The sequence below is a fragment of the Lagopus muta genome, chromosome 10 (assembly GCF_023343835.1).
Source record: "Lagopus muta isolate bLagMut1 chromosome 10, bLagMut1 primary, whole genome shotgun sequence".
Lineage (NCBI taxonomy): Eukaryota > Metazoa > Chordata > Aves > Galliformes > Phasianidae > Lagopus > Lagopus muta.
The window spans coordinates 15,398,936-15,422,573 of NC_064442.1; the positions used below are offsets into that span (position 1 = coordinate 15,398,936).

General features: G+C 45.9%; 1 protein-coding gene across 7 annotated transcripts in view; it reads right to left on the bottom strand.

The window, feature by feature from the left end:
- Positions 1-23,638, bottom strand: part of RORA (RAR related orphan receptor A) — a 384,562-nt gene that overhangs the window by 49,641 nt on the left and 311,283 nt on the right. Inside the window, exon 1 of one of the 7 annotated variants that reach the window (XM_048955846.1) lies at positions 17,643-17,794. The exons of 4 other annotated variants lie outside the window; for them this stretch is intronic. In XM_048955846.1, the coding sequence (XP_048811803.1) occupies positions 17,643-17,673 (31 nt within the window). In that variant the 5' untranslated portion in view covers positions 17,674-17,794. Of the gene's footprint in view, positions 1-15,570; positions 15,620-16,038; positions 16,142-17,642; positions 17,795-23,638 lie in introns of those variants that run through there. 2 more of the 7 variants (XM_048955842.1, XM_048955845.1) reach the window with 2 other exon arrangements.

The following is a 23,638-nucleotide window of genomic DNA, read 5'->3' on the forward strand; positions in this document are numbered from 1 at the left end:
ATGTGTTACCAGACATTATGTTAGTTTACAAAGCTTTTAGTTGCTAGGCAAGCTCTGGACATTCAGAATACAAAATATGCAGAATGATGAAAGTAAGGTTTAATACTGACCAACAAACCATTCTATATTCTCAGCTACTCATTTTCAAAGTGGGGTGCACAAGACAATCCATCGGGGTACAGGAAGAGGTTTTTTTTTTTTTTTGGATCCCTTTTAATTGTATTCTCAGTGCATATACACATGCACAGAATATTATACACATAATATTATAATGTGCATGATATCAGTACATTAGTGCATGTGTATAATTTATAAATAAAAATACACGTATGGGAGGGGCATGCTTTTATTTTTACATTGATAGGGCTCTGCGAGCAAAACTGCTGGGAGACTGCTTTCTGAACAATCTGATTTGCATGAAACAATATCTCATAGCTACCTGCGTTAAGCAATGTGTCTGCATCAGGTTCTCCTCTATAAGACAAGGTTTTGATAACCTCTTCAGAGAGAAATAAAGGCAAGGGCAGGTAGAGAGTTTGTCCACCACCGTCACTGTAGTAGAGGTGAGGAACTACCTCTACTTTTTTGGATTTTGGATGAGGATCTGGCACATACATACACAAACAAATAATAAGTACATTCAGATAAAAAGAAGGTCCCTGTTTAATGGCAGTACAGCAGTGGGATGTCCTTTCACGCTTTCCCTGCTCTCTATTCTGGTTCCCAAACTTGTTAAACACACTTTACTGTAGTTCTCCTTCTGCAAACTTAATATACAATTTACTTCCATGTTTTGTTTACCAGCTTGATAGCTTGATTAAGAATAAATTCATACAGGCTCTTGCTTCATGCTAGCTCATTTTAACAAACTCAGATTTCCTAAGCAATCCATGAGCAAAGAGGGTGTTTGAGTGATCTCTTCTAAAAATCCATCCTGTGGATGATTTGTTATTAATCACACTTGCAACCAGAATGGTTTGTATATATTCAGGGAGCTCATCACAAAAATTAGTCATTTTAGCAAGTGCAGCACCTTGGGACGTTATTTCCACTGCCCTTTCCTCCGACATGCAGAATCTGAATGCAACGGCACATCCAAGCGATGTGACGAGCAGGCACGAATTAAGTTTCCTATGTGCACCAGTGAGCCTCTGTTGGAGTTCCTAGCCCAGACTGTCAAAAAGTGGTAAGAAAATCAGAAATTTTTCAGCGTGGTGAGGAAGAACTGTGGCTCTACAAAGCACATGTGAATTTTGGTAAATGGAAAGACAATTAAAGCCCTTCTCAGACATGGTTTCTGGAGCTGTCATAACCTCTGGTGTGCTTGGAGCAATTTCAGAAGGCTGCTAAAGGAACAAAGATCTCTTGAAGAACAGGGCATAAAAGTTAGGAAGGTAAAGCATATAGGTGTTCTAGGGGCCCCCATCTTTCATGATGATATGAAACAGACGGCTAAAAAGGGAGTAAAGGTGCAGTGGTGTTGTTACCCTTAACTATACTGATAAAGGCATTAAATTGGCACTAGCAGCTTGCTGTCAAAAGAGAGTGAAAGAAGAACACAAGAAAGTGAATTGGAGATGAAGAACATTGACATGAAGGAGGAGAAATGAAAGAAATGAAATGAAAGAAATGAGGAACTAGACAGCAAAGAGGATCAGGCAATTACATCGCACTTCAGCAAGATGACAGCACTGCATGCAGCCTGTGCAGTCCCAGGGAGACGTGAATTCCAAGAGGGAGGATTCTTACATCCACCCAAATGGAACAGCCAAAACAGAAGACTGAAGATGGAGACTGCAGTAGTACCACGCTTCAGCCTAAAAATATATGCAGTACTCATTTCCCAATCTGTTTTTACAGTGTTAATCCTACTTGGCGAAATTGAAGTAAAAAACTTTCAGAATATTTTTTTTTTTGGACACAGAATGAAACTGAGGCTGGAGATGTTTAAGCAGCACAAACCCCAGCCATCAGCAAAGCGTAGGTTTGTTGTTTTCACTCATGCTCCACACTCCAAGGGCTCACCAAAAATTACATTAAAAATCATTGCATTTTGGTTGCATCTAGATTTTAGTTTTGATGATCAGCTAGCACTTTATTCTGAGCTTCACACTAAATATGAGATGTCAAAGCTGTAACATCTCTTTCCTACATTAAGTTGCCTGAATACAGCAAACTAATTATTCAATTGCAAATACATCAGAGGAAATTTACCCTGAGAATTTACCAATCTGACAAGAGTTAATGGATTTACTAACAAATAGAAGGGTTTTACTGAACACAATCTAATAGGCTCACAGCACAGCCAGATCCTATTGCAAAGGAAAGACCTTAACACGATAAAAGAGAAAAGCATTAACTGTATTAACAGTGTTCAACAGTGAACTGTTTTTGCAGTATAATAATGCATTATCTAGCTCCTGCTCACACTTCTTTGATTAAAAAACCACCAAACATAACACACAACAAAAACACAAACAACCCAACAAACCATTCCCTCTTTGCAGCTTAGGAGAGCCAACAGCCTCTTCATAAAACAATCCTGTTGTCATTTTTACGTAGGGTTAGCTGATGCCTTTCCCCCTCCTATTCTAAAATGAGCTAAATATAATTAATGACTTCAAAATAGAATTAGTTCAACAGCATTTGGCCAAAAGCATTTACTTCTATGAATCCAGTTACAAATTACGAATCCAGTTATAAATCATAACTTAAAGGCATATTGTAAAGAACTTCACTGAACATTCAAACAGCAGCCTTCTACATAGCAGTGGTATTAGAGCTTAGACCTTAGTCCAGTCAACATAAATTCTGATCTTAACAGGCTTGGATAAATATCTAAATTTTGGCTCAGCTGGTGAGTTTCAGCTGTCAGTACTCTGAAATAGATACAAGCTTTAACAAACCTTTAATTCAAAAGCCCATTATTGTACCAACTGGAATAGAAAGACTTCAGAATCAAAGAGGAGTTCTTCCCTCCTTTCATGGTATTACTTCTGTAAGACACCAATTGATCTGCAGCCCTTGAAAGAAAGCTTCTCGCTTCCATCTCCTGGATAAAAGTCAGCGCAGTTTTTTCATCCGTCACAGTATAACAGCATCAAAATATGCCTTCTGCATCAACTTATAACAAGGAGGAAAAACTGAAAACCACAAGGCTATTACATGACACGTCAGTTTACTTTGACACATTCACTGCAGAATAAAAAACATTTTCATTAAAAAAATTAAATGAAGATTTGTTCAGAGTACTTGGCGAGAAAGAAATGAGGAAAAAGAGAAGCAGGAATTTATCCAGCTTTATGTAGTGCTGGTGTTATTCTGATGTGCAGCTTGGCTTCGGGAAGAAAATACAGATAGCTCACTGCATCCAGCAAGTGAAACACAGCCCTCATCACAGCGAGGTGCCCCTTCTCCTGGGAAAGAGAAGAGCTGTGCAAGCAGCACTGTGGCAAGGAGGGGCAGCCATGGGAAGAAGGTGTGTAACAGGTGAGTGAAGGTAAAATCTGCCCCACAGCAGAGAAAGTCTGAACTCGGAAGGACAGCTGAGGGCAGGCAGCTATCACAGATGTAACTTCTGACAGATCTAAGGGCTTTACAAGCTTAATATCAGCTCATCTGGAAAGGGCTTGAAAGACATAACCATGACAACTACGGGATGTGAAGAGCACTCAGAGACCTGTCCTGTGCCACTGGTTTGGGGTCAATTCCAGCCTGCCCTGGTCTTAATAGTTTCAAATACAAAGCCTGCAGAGGGGAAGTTTACCACTCAATGAGGAAAGCACAGCTGCCTGGTTCACCCCATTTCAGACAGTGCCAGGACAGCCACCTCAAAAGTCAGACTGGATAACGGCTGAACTGGAGACTGTTTTTCTCATCTAGGACTATTCATGCAATGCCAAGAGATTTAATACACTGCTAGTGCTACTCTTGGTTACTTAACAACTAATAACATCCACAACATTTTACAGCGTCTGATACATTGTGCAACCAACTTAATTTGCCCCCTATGATGTTACAAACAGTTATTGTTAAGGAACAATCCCTTAAAATATTTAGGTGGGTTGTTTAACTCCATTGAACAACGTACTTGGAACTGCGGTGATGGAATTAGCACACAGGGAAATCAATACATGCTTAGTTAAATTCCTTCTCAGTTACATATATTTTCTCTTTGGGCACACAGTCCTTCAGCATCTTACTGAGTTATCACTGCTGTACGGTGCCGTACCTGAAAACCAACACATCAACCTGTATTTATTTTAAATGGGAATACTTCTTATTCTTCCAGGCCATGCTAAACCCTGCCTGATTAGGTCACTCAAACCCCTGCTCTCAGCACTGAAGGAGCATCATTTCAAATAACAATATTAAGCTCAGCTCCACTGAGAGTCACCTGACTTCTTTATTGGCTTTACTATCCAAAGAGGATACAAGGAACTCCACTAACACAAAGAGAAATACAAACGGCCCCATTACAGCAACTTGCTATGCATTAAGTTGAAGGACAAATTCCTTCTCTGGACAGTCTCTGGTACAGCAAACAAGTCTTGGGAAGGAAGGTAAATGCTTAACGCGCACTTTGGAATACACAGGTTGGGAATGATTTTTCAAATTCTGCTAATGTGAGATATGGGTGATCAAAATGCCTGGGATGCTACATTACTTAAAAAAAAAACCAAACAACAAAAAAGTAGATACTCGAAATTACATGCTACTGACATTTACAATGAGATTAATTACTTATGGGAGGAAACCAGCCCATTATCTATCTGCCTAAATTGTAAAAGTCAAGGGAACAAAAGTTATAATCTTGTTTGCAAAGCACCAGATTAGCACCAAGCAAACTGGGTTTTGTGTCCTTGGATAAATCTCTTGGACCAAGCAGTCCTTTGTGAAAAAGGCACATTACAGAGATGTTTGCAGATTTGGAACATTTTCCAAAGCAGTAACAATTTTAGTACCCAGCTTAATACAAATTTGAAAGCATTTTCTGAAGACTGGAATTAATTGTAATTATTCTCCCACATTGTATTTGGTGATTATATATTTCAAGTCATGCTCTGTAATTTCAATTATGAAGGTACTTTTACTTTTGAAATAGATAAGAGTCCTCAAAAACTGTTAAACTTCCACCAAGGAAAATATGCCTGCCTAACCAAAACTTGTTCAAATTCAGAAATAGTGCCTTTAAGAAATAATTCTTAGTGGTGCTTCTTATCTGAAACACGTAGGTCTATGCCAGCTGTGGATGTGCTCCCAGTGCTTGAACTTTACACTCCAAGGAAACATGCCCAACTTGGACATCCGTGCATGCTGCCCATTTCAGATATTCATTCCTGTATGCAGGGATCCCACCTACTGCTGACAGAAAATCTGAACTTGTAATAGTTACCAAATCTGCAGTAGTGTGGCAACAATACAACAAAGTTAAGCAACAAAACCCCGCACCGTGTTTTTGCCAGCACTTCCCTAAGGAATATTTCAGCTCAATGCAATTAAAAAAAAAAAAATAGTATTGAAGGATTTCATTTTGGGATTCTGGCTTTACGAGTTACTGGCAGCTCTCCCCATGTACACGTGCTCTCTGAAATAACAAGCTATTAACCTGACAGTGCAGCTATTTTTAAGGGGGAAAGACAGGCTCTAAAACTTTGCTTTTAAATTCAGAAGCAAATTCTTTAAAAAATTCTTCCTGTTCAGCATATAAGCTGAATTGATTTGGTTAGCCTTTCTAAAACGTACAGCTCGTCTCTTCCTACCACACTCCATGCCAGCTAACAGGTCAGGACTTGACATAATTGAATGAAGAAACCTCCACCCTGCAAGAGTATGGAAGAAACACTTCTGCTGTAATTCCTTGCAGCAGGGCACACATCGTCATCGCGTTCACTTGAGAGCAGTGGCCACTGTTTGCAAACAGTTACAGTCTCCTCAGCACAGGCTGGATGTCAGTGTGCCGAGCCCTTGTGTGCAGCAGCGCAGCGCTGTTACAAGTGCTCAGGCACCCGGTGCAGCTCAAGTAAAGCCACTTAGTAAAGCTCTTCAAGTACGGCTCATTTCTCCAATTAACAAAGCGAGGCAACAGACACACAGGCCTCCCTTCCTTCTTTCTCCTGGGCCACTGCTACTGGTCCTGCACACCTTCTGTCTCGGGATGGAAGCCCTCCTTCAGGCAGCACCGGTGCCGTCGATGGGGGAGCAGCAAGGAATTCGACACACGGCTTTAAACGTGTTGCCAACGGGTCATTCAGCCACTGGACCCCACAGACACGCTACTGCCGCTCTTCACAGGAGACCCTAACTCTTCTGAAGAGATTAAAGGGAACAGGCCATGTGCTGGCCATAATTTCTTGGCCTCAGAGCAACGGAGGCACAAACAAACGATGCATTTCACATTTCAAGTGACAACTTACTAAAAACAGTGCATTTGAAAGACAGTATTAATAAAAGGCTTGACCCTATGATATTTTAAAAACAGTGCCTAAGAACAATCATAGCACCAACCTGAAGGCAGCAGGGAATACTGCCAGCAATAATACCCGAAGTGTTTACAGCTGTTTCACTGGCAAAAGCAAGTGCTAATCACAAGCGTGAGCCTTCACAGCTCCCTCTTTCATGGCCTTACCGAGAACTTCTTGTCCTTCGAACAAATGCAAATGCTGGTTTCTCCTGAGGTGCCCAAATTGTTCTTTCCAAGCCTTGATGTTTTTACACAATTCCCAGCAGCTCTTCTCAGCCTCTTACATTCTGACTTCTGTTTACTGCTGCACTACTCCTCTTAGTGTAGTAGCGCATCAATTAATTATACAGGAGTATGCCTAATCAGGTTTCCCTAGGGTTTTTAAACAGAAACCCTTTGTATTTCCTAATGATTCCCTCAGATTCCAAATATTTTTAGTTCTGCAATAAAAGAAAAATCTAAGTCTGCTGACAACAATATTTCCATAAAAGATGAAATTATTATTAAAATCGTTGATCCAAGCACACTTAAACTTCAGAGAATTCAGATTTAGTCTGGATTTCACGATTAACATTTTTATACCACATAAGCAGTCAGCACATATAGACAAGAAATACAAATGAAGAAGACAAGAGCTGAAGAACTGATGTGACCTACTTTTCATTGTAGTATTAAAGCAGATGCATTCACACTGATGGCAAAGCCTCCATGACTTCAGCACAGTGATACCACCGATTGGTAAGCAGCAGCCGAACCACTTTCTGCGACAAATTTCTCACACCCTGCCTTGTTCAGACGCTGGACGTGTGCTTAGGACAGTCAGTATTGCTTCTCTGTTCTAAGGCTTTCGCCTCTAATTCTCTCCCCTGTCCCACTGGGAGGGGGTAGTGAGCAAACAGCTCTATGGTGCCCAGCTGCCTGCCAAGCTAAAGCACAACAGTAAGAAATTCACAAACTTCCTCCTTGGCTTAAGGGAGAATTTAGGATTTTTGTTATAATGCATTAGCTACTAAAACCCTGAATCAGCAAAACCACATCTGGCTCCCATGCAGCAGAAGCTCAAAAAAAAAAAAAAAAAAAAAAAAAAAAAAAGAAATGATAGAAAAAATAGTTTGTGGGGACATCCGTTGCGTAGGAGCTGGTTATGTTTTGGGGTAAATCATGCCTTGTCTTAGGAGAAATCATACTACAAATATAGGTGGATGGCTGTCTTAGTATGAAAGTATTATCCTCACAGAATCAGAAAAGAGCTGGTGTTGGAAGGCACCTTGGAGATTGCTTGGAGCAGCCCCTGCTCAATGCAGGGCCGACTCCACTTCCAGGCTGAGTCCAGCTGAGGTCTCAATACCTCTGAGGAGGGAAACTCCACAACCTTTTTGGGAGCACCATGCAGTATGTGACCGCAAGCGTAATAATACAGAACAATTACTCCAGAAGTAGGCATTTAGCTTTCATTTATGCATTTTATCTGCCTTTTGCTCCACCCAGAGCGAGCGCCGTGCTGTAGGCATACTTGCAATCTGCCAGCCCCGTTCTGCACCCGAGTCACACCGCAGCTAAAATCGTGCAAGCTGGGGCACCTGCACCCACTGCACTGGCAAGACGGAACTCTGAGAGAGTGCTTTTAATCTTAGTCTCACTTGTTCCCCACATCAGAAATGATGATGTACCAAAGATAATTTCCACGTTATGAAAGCAGCTCCCTAGCACTCCACGGGGACTTGTCTGTGAGGCCAAACTGTATCTCTGCACAGCTCCTTTTGTCCTCTGTTTGTTCTTTGATGTACAAGTCTGCCACAAACTAAGCAGTGATCTCTTTGATGTTGAACTTTTATACATTATTGTAACTAGCGTGCTTACAACAGGAGCTGCCAGTCATCCCCCCTTCTCAACATTCAAATTTCATGAGGTGCTCGCTCTGTGAGTCACATTTCTCAGCAATGGGTTTTCAGAATTTCCACAATAACTGTGCTACTCTTTTGGAATGATAACTTGAATAAAAATCCAAATCCAACCATATTTTTCAAGTGTTACAAATTAGTACGAGCAGTAGCTAATGTACCCAAACATGTTTGACAAAGTGTAATTGACTAGTCAAGTGTGCTTTTACTTGCTTTTTTCTCAATAGTTTGGGCCTGAGCTAGGACCACATCCAGCCACTAAAAAGCACCAACAGCTACACATTAGGATCTGCTCAAACATCTGAGGCCACCTGGCTTTGGAGTCGCATGCTTCATCCCATTGAACAAGTGTATCAGTACGTTTTACACAGCTCGTTTTCAGGATATTCTCCTTCAGGCTCTACTCTGCCCCCGGGAGCAGTGTTCAAACTGCAGTGGGTGCATCAGAGCTCAGACTGGCAACACCAAGGAGGTTAAGTGGTGAGGTGGGTGACATCCGTTACAGAACTCTAGTCAGTGTGGGCAGCAGTAACACACCATGGAGTGCAAATTTACAACCAGTACATGCCAGAGCTGCCCCTATGAGACACATGAGAGCCTTCATCACGAAGCACTTTTGTGAGGGCTTTAAAATCAACTGTAAGAAAAGAAATCCTTTAGACTGAGGTTTTGCCATTGGAAAGATCTCTGCTTTGGCTTTACCTTTACGTTTGGCTATTTTTCACTTCTGCAAGTATAAACAGTGTGGTTGGAAAGGAAAACATCAGAAAAAAATAGAATATTTTGGACCTGTGACAGTAAGGACAGGGAGTTTCCCCATACTCAGCTCTGTTTCCACAGTGAAGCCAACACTGCTATCGATGCCTCTGTCACTGCTACCAAAGCCTCTGTCCAGCCTCCTAGATTGAAGACACGCCAGTGTTCTGGCCACAAAAATGCACTGCTTTGAGCATTTTAATTTCCAGTTCAAATTTAAAATGAGGAAACCGTGCTAGAGGAAGAAAGAATATGCAAGAAAAGCATTTGTTACAGATAGCAATTCCCATTTTCCATGAACACCAGGCAGCTCAGTGATGGAAGCAGCACGCTCAGAGCTGACACAGTCTGCCCAGGCACTGCGCTTCACCTTCTGAATGGGAATCCAAAGTTATTCTGAGATACCAGCATGGTCTTTAGGACATGGGATCATGGGGAGCCAGCCATAGCAAGATTAAAAACATGACATTTTCAGGGCCTTTTCAGGTCCGGGCAAAAGGGAGTTCCCAGCACTCACCCAGCCTCTACCACGTGCAGCAAGATAACCAACCAAGCAAAGCTGAAGAATGAAACACTGCTTGCGTCATGGAGAGGTTGCACATTAATTTCCAACAAGAGGTCCAATGCAGGAGGCAGACAGGATATTTTGATGCCCCTTGAAGAGAGCATCAGGATATGAAATCCCCACATGTTGCTGCCATGGCTGGCCCTGCTCGCACTCCCTCCCCATGGCGGTGCTCCTGCTGCAAGGCTGGACACCTGCACCCAGCTGCCTTGGCCATTAGAAGGCGCCTATGTATATGAGGTTTCTCAAATGAAAGATCTACAGCTCTTTAATTAACACGTCTGGGATTTTTATTATCTGTTGATGCAAGAATCTATCCAGCAGTCATAAACATCCTTATGTACTCATATTTTAAACAAATACTTATTGTAATTCAACAGTGTACCCGCAGTACAAAAAAAAACTCCTCCCAAACCTACTACAGTACATCTGTTAATCCAACAGCAGCAGGGAGTGTCCCTCTAAAGGAAGATGAGGCCAAGGGCAGGCTCAGCTCCCCCACATGCACAGCAGCAGTTTGCACCCTCCGTGTGGCACAGCTGATGCCGCAGCAGTAGCTGAGAACACCTCCAACATGCCCTGCACCAAAGGGTAGTTTCACTGACCTTTAATACTCACAGCATCTCTCAGTAATACAGCACTGCCGAAGTAAGCCAGGATCTAGCTCAACCAAGGGGAAAACAGTGAAAATCTGATAAGCAGTTTTGCGCAGTGTAGAAGATGGATTTATTAACTCCCAAACTGAGCTTGAAGCAATCACTATAAATTAACTAGAAAATGTGTTTTCCCACAATAACTCCTCTGCCAAATCAAATACAGACAAAGATGAGCTAATTAATTTAGCTGAATGGAAAAGCACACCCATTATGAGTAATATTACAGTTGATATAGGAAGTCAGCAGTTACTGCTGCTCCTTTCAGCTAGGACAGCAATTAATATCATTCAGATGCAAGTCAGAAGCAAAGGATGTAAATGCCGATGCTTGGAAGGAAGCTCCTGGTGCTCTGATGACCAGGGAGTGCTGTTCCTGGGCTGTCCGTACCCTGCCTGGACTACTGCCTTCAGGCAAAGAGCACCCAGGGCTCAGAAAGGAGCTGGCATCCTTTTGGGATGCAGGTCACGGCCCCTGGAAGACACAGTTCTGCTCAGAACTCAGGACCAGAGAACCACATCCCACCCAAGTTCTAGGTGATCCCATGCTGTGGGCTAAGCACACGTAAGATCACTCTCAGTCACACGGGACATGTCGATTAAGTGCCAAAGTGCCAAGTGCAACAAAAACCCATTTCTAACTGACCCGTGTAAACTGTACTGGGTTTTCAAAAGCAAATGGTTCTTGGATGGAATGGAGAAAACTGCTAAGTTAGTCCCAGCTCTCCCAGTGCTTTGAAGAGAGAGGTGGAAATTCAGTACCACAAACGCATCTTGTCCCCTTTTGAACCACGGTGGAGACACTGAAAACCTGAGGCCCTGCATACCATCCTATTCCCACTGCTCTATTTGATTTCTTCACACATTACTATTTAAAACTAAGACAATTCTGTCTGAAATTGAAGCCAGTGTGTGGGGCTACGGCCTGCAGCGTGCTGCCATGGGATGGGGCTGCGGGCAGCGGTTGTTGAGATGGAAAGAACACACTCTGACAAAGCCTTTGTAACACCAGTGTGTCTTTCTATGTAAAGATTTAATGTCACTCCTCCCCCATGTGTGAATGATCAGCTTCTTCTAAAGTGCAAAAATAAAGAGTCACGCAGTTGGTTTTATGAAGCACCTCATACCAGGATTCAATGGCAATAAATAGCATGGTGTTTCAAAGAACACAAACATTACACAATAATTACATGGCTGATACCCTATAAGTATGCTGACTATTCTATTTGCATTGTTCAGAAGTGAAGAGGTTAGCCTTATTTACATTCAAGTAGCTTTAATTAACCTCAGAGATAAATGCTCTTAAAATGAAAGCCGGGATGATTATACCTCTCCTCGCTGATTTTAGCCTAGATGGCTACGTATGGAGCATGACAAATGGCCCAAAGGCTAGATTTACACAAACAGGAGAGCCACAAGTGTGGGTCCTGCATCACTCCCACCACCGAGGAAGGAAAACAACAAGCTGCTGTGCAAGGCTGGTGGCTGTGCCTGGACAGGTGCTGGCAGCATGTACTGCAGGCTGACACTGCAGTAAACAGCGCCCTGCTGCTCTTGCAGCAGTAGCGAACCAAGGGCCTGTGTTGATGGTGAGGGCAGTGGGGAACCCCACTTCCAACACTGCCGGGAGCCCCCAGCCTCTTGGGGGGCTCCTGCACTTTGTGAGAACATTAAGTGTCAGAGATTAATGTCAGGCTGCAGCCAAGGAGCATAAGGAGCATTAGCCACCTCAGAGAGTGCCGCCCCTAGCTAACAGCCAGGCTTCAGCCGTGCGCTTCAAGCACTGCTTCAAGCAGCACATACAGACGCACGAGGCAAGGGGAAGCAGGACGTAACATGGATTCCCCACCATTTCCTAACAGCGCTCAGATCTGCTGGGATAGCTCCTTGCTCCTGTCGGCTTGAAGGCTTCAGCTCCCCACACCACCGGGCAGGAAGAGTGAAGCAAATACCGCCTTCTCCATGAAGATGTGAGCCTGCCTGGGATGCTGCGCAGCCGCAGCCGACGTGCAAGGTGTGCCAGCTGGCACGAGCTCGGCCCGCAGCTGCCACAGCCCGTGGGGAGCAGCGTGGCACCCTGAGCCACTCCCCGGCGTTCTCAGCTGGCGGCACAGGCACTGGGAGCTGCCTGAAGCTGCCCCCGTGTGCCGACCTGCGCCTCGCTGAGCTGCTCAGCCCAAATGCCACCGGCAAGTCAAGGAGAGAAAAGGGAGAAGAAAAAAAAAGAAAAAGGGCAAACTAAAGACTTCATTAACCGTGGGCAAACTTCCCTTTAAAACAGTATGAAGCACAAAAAGCAGCATCCATCTGCCAGGTCCCCTAACAAGGCTTTCTGCTTACGTATTTCAGTCTGTGGATATTTTCCATCCAATGAGCAAAGAGCTCTGTCCCACATAGAGTCACCTTTTTCTCATAACACAGCTGTTCCTGGAGAACAGAATCCTCCTTTCCCTTTTTATTGCTTATTGCAAACCCAAGGAAAACTGATCTTCGTAAAGGAGGTTAGAAGAGAGTTTCTGCACCATTAGTTATGTGCATATCCCTCAGATATTAGTCCTCAAGGAAAAGACAAATCATGAAAGGAGAGAACTACAGCGTGTTTGATCTCTGAGCTATCAGCTGCAACTGCAAATTACAGCTCACACATAAATACGAGGAAGGTGAATGTCTAATTCTTTCTCTCATTGCGAATGAAAGACTAACATATACTCTAAAAGGTATCAAGCCTGACTAGTCTCGTAATGACTTAACAAATTCTTTTCATACGTGGTTATTTTGCACACGACAGTAACTTATCTCATGAGAACACGCACAAAAAAATGAAAAGAAGGCTCCACATTGCACTTCCTCTCATACTAGATAGAGAACTGCAAAGTCAGACACATACAGCCGCATGCACTACCCCTGAGAAACACAAAGGTCTGACAGTTCTGATTTAGTAACATATAGTTTAGAAACAAATACACCAATTTAGAATTCTCTTGTGAAGATGAAATACTTGCAGCCCTGCCAGTAATTAGTATATGATAACGATCGTTTCTTTATGTACTGTAGGCAAGAGAAGTTATAAGCAATAACGAATATTTAAAAACCCTGAAGGTTAGAATTTAGTGCTACGTAGGCCTAAAAGAAGGAGAACATACAGGGATCTCTATCGCAAGGAACAAGAAAAAACAGCTTTTTTCACAGATGCTGGCGAAATACTTGATATGGAATCAGCCCCCGACTGCGGCCCGCAAACATGGCCCTGAACCAGGAGGCTCAGCCCTCCTAACTACCTGCCCCCATCACCTCATTCCTTCAGCAGTTTTCTTTCTTTCTTAAAACAGTACAGATGGGCAGCATCCACGCAGAGCACCGCAGATGGCCGCAGCTGTACGCTGCTGATTCAGACCCAGCCTAGAAGAACTAGCTGTAAGGCTGTGCTGCCAGCCGGCTGCAATAGGCTCGCCACTGTCACTAGGCAAGGGCTGTACCAAAGCTGAACGAGTTTGATCTAGGAGGTGTTCAGCACCCCCGGTTATCGCTGACTTAAACAGGACGTACAGATTCTCCACACTTGAAAGAACGTCCCCAGCCGAGACTTGTACAGAGCAAGCAACTGCCTTTGATTATCACAGAGTGAGACATGAAGACAGATTTCCTCTTTTTACTTGCAAATCTCGAGTCTTTCAAAGGGCCTGAAACACCCATTTCAGCAGTAAGCCTCCAACCAGCCGTATCTCGAGAATGTGCCGCAACAAACAGCTCTGGCGCAGGCACTCGCTCAGCTCAGGCGCAGTCAGGTAAAGCGGCCTCTCAGCCCGCAGTTCCAAAGGCCAGATTTTGTTAATATTTAGTCAACAGAAGTCCTGCACTTGGATATTTGCTAAAGTGGATTTAACTTTCACAAGCGCGAGAGCAAAGGCAAATTTAAACATGCTTCAATTTGTGAAGCGGCTTTCAAGATATTTTCCCCGTGCAGTTGTTTACTGGTGAAAAGCACAGAGTAATTACCAACGTGCTGACAGGTCAGTGCCAAGAACCATGACAGAACACACGTCAGAGGCAGCATGGCACGCAGGGGCCGGCTCAGCTGCGGGCGCTGCCTGTGGGGAGGGGGCACGGGGAGCTGCAGGAGGGGGTCCCACAGCACCACAGCCCGGCCCCATGGGCTCCAGTATGCAGCAGCAGGAGAATGCAGCAAAGTGCAGAAGTAATTTGCACCAATAAAGAAAGCTGCGTGTTTTGTTTCCTTAAATAGGTGTTTGTCAATGATTAAACCCTCATGCGGCGCCAACGCCAGTCAGAAAACTGGTTGTGTTTCCAAAGGTTCAAGTGCAGACCCCGACAGTTAAGCAGTGTTCTCTACAACAGAATAACCAATTCTTCTTTCATGGTCCTCAAAGCAGCAACAGATTCCATTTCACTGATGCTACGCAGCACCAGTCAGAATTAGAAGCTGAAATCACACCTTTCTATCTTAACAGTAAATACATCCAGAAGAAAAGGCTCGCAGGGCTTAGGCCTGATATCCTGCTGATCTCCCTTCAGAAACGTGCATGTAAGGGCAGTGCAATTCTCACTAGGTTCTGTTCTGTACTTCATTAACCACAGGAGATGGAACTCTACTGACATGGCCTAAGGACAGCAGAAGCCCAGTCCTCCCACTCTTACCACCCACAGGCCTCACCCCTGTCCCTCACAAAGTAGTTGCCCGGTACCCCTACATACCCCACAGCCTGCCAAACACCACCAGGTTGGATCTAGCTCCCAGTCTGTCACCTCTGATTCCACGCAGCTGCAGTAACCTATCCCACTGGTGCTGCTCCAGAGCAGAGCAGTTGCTCACCAATTCAGCATCATTAGTTCTTCTCTCCTACCAGTCAATCCTGATACTTCTTCTCCCAGCCAAGACTCTCGCAAGACTAAGATCTGTACCAAAGAGCAGGCTGCCAGAACTACTCAATTTCTTTCCAAACTTCCAGTGGGCGAGCACAGAAATGGCACTCCCTGTAGAAAGGATCCCCCAGTTAACTCTGGCCTGCTCGCAACAACTAACAGTGTGAGGCTTCCCTGGCTCTCAGTGCAGACTTGTAACAGTTACTGAACCATTTTTAAAGGTCCATCAGTCTGCAAAACATTTACTCAATCTTTATAACTTTGGATGCTTCACCACTGCCTATTTTCTTAGAAACAGAGAGAAAAAAACACCTTTCTCCTCTGCCTGAAACCAGAAAGTTCCATTTCCTACCATGTAGCCCAATCCACCGACACCTCCAGCCCATCTCTCAGGTTCCTTCTGACCCAAATCATTCTGTGACTCTATGACCCTCCCAGCCTTGGGAACGTGTTGGTGTGCTGACAGCTGACCACAATGTGTGTTTGCTCTGACCCACGTAAGGCCTGGCAGCCTGGGCTTCAGCGTGACAGCAAACCTGTTCCACAAAACGTCATGTTGCATTAAAAAGAATAAAGTGACTCACAATTCATTTCCAACAGTATCAACTTGGGGTACCTCAACAGCAACCAGGAAGGAATTAATAATCTTTTTCACTTATTAAAAAAAAAAAAAAAAAGAATCCTATTATTTTCCTTCAGACCATAATTTTCTGTGTTTGAACTACAAAACAACCAGGAAACCCAAAAGATAGCATTACAGCATCAGGAAGAAGTAAAACGCTCCATTCAGCGGCATATCTGGCATCTCCCCCTCACACACCTGAACTGCACTCCCAAATATCTCCTCTCCCAAACAGCAACACTGGGGGTCCATTATTCTGTGGCAGTCGGAGGTCACTGTCAGACATGTGACAACACATCTCCTGCAGCAGAACTCTGTCCAGCAGGTTAAAAAACAAGAAGAATCAATGAAGCTTTGCAGCGTATTATGAAATTAAGTAGCACAAAATACAAATGAAACGTACCACATGAGTATTCTGGAAAAGGACAGAGCCCTAAGTAACTCCATAATCGAGCCATTGTGAATTGTACCTTAAAATCCAACAGCTGGGCTCTGACAAGACTTTATATCAGTATGGAAATTGGTTTACACAGAACTCCCCGAAGAACTGAAACAATTACTTCAAAGGCGACTTGCTGCGGAGCAGCTCCTTGCTCCTCACCCTCTGTCCAAACGCATGTGAAATGGTTATATGTTTTAAACAAATCAATCAATCAGTGACGTTTTTTTTCTCTCCTTTGTTTATTGGGTTACATAGTTCAAGCCTGCTGGCAGGGGCTGTATCGACAAACCGCACTGTCTGTGTATGTAAAATCCTACAGGGCTGCTAACACGGCCGCGTAGTTCACACTTAAAAATACATTTTCTTTTGTTTTGCATGCTGGTGTTTGAAGCAACCCAATTCCATCTTCTTGCCAAACACATGCAGCACAATAACGATTAATGCACACAGTGCTCGCCTTTTACCCGCACAGGCTCTCGGAGCACAGCAGGAGCCCACCGACGGACGGCCCCTGTGCTCCCAGTGCCGCACTGCTGCCGGCAGAGCTGCCTGCTACGTGGGACAAAAGGCAGCAGCCTGGCACCGACACCAGAATTAACCTGCTTTTTCAAGCAATTATTTCATTAAAAGGAGAAACTTTGGAGAAGCTTTACCGGCACAATCCATGAAAATAATTCAAAAGGAAAAGATTTTGTACCTCAGTCAGGACACGAAATTCAAGTGACAGCACGAGACTCTTCTCGGTTACTACCAAAGAACACCGCGGTTAGATAAGAAATTCCTGCTTTAAGATGACTATTATTTTTTAAACAGAATCCTTACTTTAAAAACTGTGCAATGCAAAGTTACACCGCACAGCCTACTTTATTAGGAACATGAGAACGTGTCCCTACACTTCTGATTTCCCGTTCAAAACTTCCTCTGCCTCTCCTCAGTCCGGCACCGTCCCCATTAAGGGCTGCGATCGGAAAGCACACACACAAAAAAGGTGAGGTTTAAAGTAACCGCCCGGCAGCTCTGATTTTCCTCTCGTTCCAAACCCTTCTAAACGCGAGCAGCCGCCCCGCCAGCTGCCCGCAGGATGCTGCACGGCGCTGCCCCGCTCCAGAGGCAGGGTTTCCCCGCACGGCTCGGCGGGCAGTCGGGACGGCTCCCTTCCCGCAGCTCCGGCCGCACGCCCGCAGCCCTCGGAGGCTCCGCCCGCCCCGCCGCCACCCGCGGCTCGGCGCCGCGCTCCGCTCCCGGGGCCGCCGGCCGCGTGCCGCTCGCAGGCCGCCCCGGGGGGGAGCGCCGCGCGTCGAGCGAGCGTCGGCCCCGCCGCCCCGCCGCCCGGCACGGCGGCCCCGCGGGCTGCGCCTACCTTTCATCGCGGCGAGCACAAAACACATCATTTGTCGGGGGCGAAGCGGCGGGGAGCGCGGGGAGGCGGGGAGCGGAGGCGGGACGGGACGGGCCCTCGGCGCGAGCCGCCGCCGCCTCAGCAGCCGCCGCCGCCTGCCAGCGGAGAGCCGCGCCGCGCCGCCATCCCCCGGCCCATATGAGGCTCCATGTGACCCGCTGACAGCGCGCCAGCCCCGGCCCCCGCCTTGTTTACGCCGCGCTCCCTCCCGGCGCCGAGGGGCGGCGCGCAGCACGGGGCGAGGCGGTCCCGCAGCGCCGCCCCGCGCGGCCCGGCCGGCAGGTGCAGGGAGAGCCGCGGCCCCGCTTCGCTTCCGCTTTTCCTCGAACCGCGGGGAAGCGGCGCTTAAAGCGGAAAATAACAGCGCTGCGGGGACGCCTCGGCACTCGCGGAGCCGCTCGGAGCTCGCCGGCTCGGTGCTGATCGCGGAGGGCAGCGCTCGCGGCACGGATCTGCGCTGCTCCGAGAGCCCTCCGCCAAAACCCGCTCCCCAGAACCACAGCTCGCTGGAACCTCCGTGAGCGACGGCGGTATTGTTTGCAGTGCCCGGCAGCTGGTGGAGGAGCGTCACTAGAGAGGAAAACCCGGGGAAAGCAGCACTGCGTTGTGAGACGTGTAACAGTGGACAGAGCAGGGCATTCCCAGCAACAAATCAGACCTGCACACACATACAGAAGATAAAACAAGGGAAAGCAGATCGGAGGAAGCACTGTAGTGTGTCACATGCAAACCTGTGTCCAAAAAGGGCCCTCTTGGAACACGGAGTCCAGCCCTCCGGCACTGACCCCTAATGGCTCACGCCTACCTACTGCTGTGAGGAGCTCTCAGAGCAATACAGTGCCACTCAAACACGGGCAGAAGCAGCCAGGTGCACCCTGCAGGGCAGTCCTTCAGGATGCTCTCCTATCTTACTCAGAGAATGCCAAGAGCTAACGCAGTGCAGCAGTATCAATTTAGCAAGGATTTGGTACGGAGTTCCAATCTGCTTCTGTTGCCTGTGCTTATGCTGAGTGAGTGGCCCCAGCCGAGCTCAGCGCTGGGGGGATCAGCACAGAACATGTAATGCATCCCTGTGGGCCCGACCAAGGCTGAGGGTGCTGCTGGGAGCAGCTGGGCCTGCAGTGCGCTGTTGTGACCATGTCCGTGCTGCATGCCTGGCATGAGCTCCAGCACTGCTGTGACCATGGCTGTGCTGCATGCCTGGCATGAGCTGCAGCACTGCTGTGACCATGGCTGTGCTGCATGCCTGGCATGAGCTGCAGCACTGCAACATGCAGCACGCACAAGAGAAAAGAAGGATGCCTTAATATAAGTAAGGCAGTGAGTGAGATCCCGTGAACATTTCTCCCTGACACAGCAAGTAATGTCGGACCTGTGGCTTGAAAAATGTCACAGTCCATTAGCGGCAGTTGTCTTGTCAGACATTTAACCTTAAGGTACGCAGCATTACATTATTACTGATCTGCATTTAGTTCCAGTCCAGCTGAAATGAGCCCTGCGATGCGGGATGACACCTGACGTGCAAGGCACAACACGCAGCCCGCACAACGCGGCCCCCCGGCGGGCTGAGCGGACCCCGGCGGGCGGGGCGGGGCGGGCGGCGCTCGGGAGGCGTTGCGGGGCGGGGCGGCCGCGGGCGGAGGGCAACGCGGGGCCGCCCGGCGCTGTGCCGGTCCGAGGCCTCGCTCCGGCGCGGCCGTCCGTTCTCATCGCGGTCACCGCTCAGGAGCTGTCAGCGCCGGACTGCTAGGTGCGTGCTGTGCTAACTTATCGGGCATTCTGAGCACACCGGGCAGAATCTAAAAAGCTCTCCTCCTCCAGCTCTCCTTCAACAACAGCGAGCAACAACAGTGAGAAAACTTCAACCTCTTCCTACCTACTCAGCTCCACCGAAGGCATTCCCAAGTAGACGCAATGTAAATGCTGCTAGCTGCAGAAGGATGCTGATGTTGCCCTAGCTTGGAGCATGAGCATTGCTGCAGCCTGCTGGGACACATTTTGCATTCTGTATCATTAAGCTTAATTCAGGAAGAGTTCTGAGCTCTCCTTATCAATACGATTTGAATAATAAACACAGGGCGTAACCATCACCTTCCACCCCTATATAGCGTGGAGGAAAAGCACTCTTAAAGGAAAATTGCGTCATGTAATAATCCCCTGTGCAAAGCAGGTAGAACCACACGGGGCAGTACTGGAGCTGAAGCCGTCAAACCACTCCGACGTATGGTTGCTCACTGCTCTTCTACTGCTGCAGACACAACTGCACGTAAATCCTCTTGCAGAGAAGGGGCTGCATGCAGCGCTTCTCTCAGGCAGAGAATTAATTTACTGGAAAAGATGTGGCACAAAAACACTTCAGTAAATCAGCCAGGGTCTTCAGATTTTCAATTTTGGCAGGAAAGGAGCTTTTTCATTTTGTTAAAATCACCTAGAATTCAATTTCCTACATATGTTTTTGCTTTAAAATTAGCTTCAACTATGTCAGGATAAAGTTTTTTTTTTTTTTTCTTTTACTGAATTTTTCATATGCTTTTAATGAAATAAATTCTTTTAAATGTTTAGGAAACATTGCACTGATTCCAACACATATTAGTGACAGTTGGAAATACTGAGGTATTTTTAGTACTTAAAAAGTACCCATACAAATGAGAGCACCTACCAACCTCTAACTAGCTCCTCTTTGGAGCTAAGCCCTGTCCAGGAAAGGTAACAGCACTCTGACAAATAGCACCAAGCAGGTGCTCACAGCTCCTACTGATGGGCACAGCGTTCAGCCCCCACCAGGAATGCATCTCCAGAGGCCACAGCAGTGTACAATGCACAGCTCACCTCAAGTGTCAGAGATCCACATGGCTGCTCCATGGATCACCCCACAGGCACAGAGGGCCATCACAGCCCAGCTTACCAAACACATTCAAAACAAAGTATAGGAAGACTGCTGCTCTGAAGCTTGAAATACAAAACTCTGCCCATCCTATTGATACTCACTTTTGAATGGGTTTCTAATTGCTACACACAACACCCACAGAAGGACTACTCCCTAACACATTTCCCCCTACATTTAGGGGGTATTTTCCTCTTCACTTCCTTCCAGCACTCCAAGTGATTCACACCGTAGAAGATGAATTTAACTGAGGTTGTCCTCATTAAGCTGACTCTTTTTCATCTATTTAAAACCGCTACGATGCTGACCCTGCAATCGTACCATTTTGCTTCACACAAAATGCCTTCCCAAATTCTCACTGAGGAACATGCTTTTGTGCAGTGTGTGCCTGCAGCTATATTTGTTAATCAAGCCATTTTATAAACTACCCCTCAACTTCAATTAAATACATTGCTATTCACAACTGCTGAACTGGGAGCTGTGCTTTGTTCAAGGCTGCTGCAGTTCTGCACCTGGTGAAATGAAGTACAAAGTTGACAAAACGTTCTGGATTCATCTGAGGGAGAGCTAAGTCCAAAGTCCATGTTGTTACCAGCTAGAGACACTGCTGGCAGTAAGGGACTGGAGCTACATAGTGAACTGTACTGTTAACCAGTTTCCTCCGACCTTGGCATCCCTTGAAAGGATACAATATTTGCTGCTTTTCAAAACGTAAGGAAACATCAGCGCACTTTGGAATTAAAGTGACTGGCCATAATCTCATCTTGTCATCTGCCACCAGTTGCAGATGGCTCCATGATGAGAGACGACTGGCAAGAAACACATCCAGTTGGATTTAGTAACCTCCCCTTTTATCTGAGTACTCTGCAATGGTGCCTGGTACTGGATTACTGATCACACTGCCATCACCAAGTCCCTCCTTGGTCCCAGAAAGATACTCATCTACACAGTTTTGTGCTGACAAAGCTTTCTACACTCATCCTGAAGTTCACGTTAACAAAAAGCAGGAATTGTTTGCAAGTTGTTAAAGCATTCGTTTTCACATCTAATTTTACCTGGCTATTTTTGGCCAAGTGTTGCTTGCCAGAAGCTGGAGCTGCTGTTGTGTAGCATGTCCCTTCCGATGGGGACAACTCAACAGGCGGTGCAAACGCTGCAGTCGAGGCTGTCAGTGGCACAAAACACAGCAACATTTCATTTATCTTCTGAGAAGCAACTGTTAGATCTTTGTTCAAGGATCATCATCAAATAATAATTTTTGTCATAAACAGGCTCTCCAAAGAAATGCCTTTCCCTGTAAACTGATCAAAAAGAACTGAGCTCTCTTCAGAGTATTCTGAAATCTTCAAAAGTCCTTTTGCTCCTTTTCAGTTTGACGCTTGGGCTTCTGGAGCACAGCTACCATTTGCTCACTTAACAACTGAACGTGGTGCTAGTGACAAGTGAGAACAACTCTGGGTGCAGAGATGCTGGCTGTCCCCCACCCCTGGAGGTGCTCAAGGCCCTGGGCAAACCATCTAATACCTGATGTGGCAATCAGGTAGTGGGTGGCAATCCTGCCTGTGGCAGGGCGGTTGGAAGCAGATGATCTTTGAGGTTTCTTCCAACACAAGCCGTTCTATGGTTAGGCCAATTTCCCCAAACACTGTGCATAGTCATTTGCGGAGGACTTGCAGTGCTTACAGGCATGCCCTGTTTTCGTCTATTCCTAGAGAACAGGAAAATGAGAACTAACAGGAAGGGTGTACTCCCTTGCTTTCCCCAGGACATCCATGACTGACCTGACCACACACTTGTGCTCTTCAGCCAGTTACACACCAGGGATAAGCAACAATTGTTTTTTCCTGATGCATGCTGAACAAATAATATTCTTCATTCTGTTTAATTTTTTGGGTTTCTCTTTCCACCTTCTTTTGCATCACTGGGGATGGCCAAGGTTGGAGAAAGGGTAGCAGTGAGCCGAGCATGAGATGACAAGGGAGATCCCTTTCTCAGAATCTTCCTCACCAATCTGTCTGTCCAAATGCAGCGTCAGGAAGGAACTTAGTGGTTTTATTGCCTTTTCCTGATGAATGCTTCAACAGTCAGGACGGTACAGGCATACATATGCCAGTGGATCCCCTGCCCCTGAACGTGCCCAGGGCACTAACAGCACTTTGGCCTCTTGTCTGCCTCTCTGCTCCTGGCACATGCTCTAACCTCTTGACAAACAGAACGATTAAAAGAGGCTCACATAACAACAACGAGAGACATGTAATAGTCTATACTCTGAAGACAGCTAAAGAAAATTGTCAGTTCTGCCTGAAAGCTCTGGAAACAATGTTTAAGTCAGAGTTGCCAGAGAATGGAAGCAATCTCACTTAAGCAGCCAAGGGGTAAGGACAGTGATGCTTCACCCTCTACTCATTTCCAGAGTTAGCAAAATTACCCTAAGCTAACCTGTAAGCACGCCAACACTTACATTGCTTCAGGTCATGCCCATGTCAACATCTTACACTATACAAGACCAGCAAGCAATTTGCTCCTATTTTCAACATATGATCTGAACTTCAGTGGAACAAATAAGCTATGCTGAGCATTCGGGGAACTAATATGGAAATCATTTTTCTTTCATGGAAAAGCAGAAGCATCTGTCCAGTCAAGCAAACTAAACAATGATTCTGCGTTACGAAATACTCTTTTTATAACTATTGACATTTCAGTCAGTAGTGCCACATGTCAATAGTGGTTTTATTGCTCACATTTAGAGTAAAGCTTCCAGGATAGGATTCATCCAAGTTGACACTGTCTGATCAGCAGCATATTTCCTGCTTCTGTGAGCATATACATTATTTATACAGCTTTGCACTGGGAATACTTGTGCTAGCATGAGAAAAATTAGAAGATCCAGCTTTTTTTCCCCATGTCTCAATACAAAATAGAAGCTTAGGTGCACAAAGACTTTCTCAGACAATTCCAGTTCTATGTTAGGCCTATCTCCAGAATTAGTTTCCAAGCCCCAGCCTACCTGGGTTGGAAGCTTGTCTGACTTCCAGTGTTCAAGCACTTTGCTACAGACAGCTGGTAGGGTGCC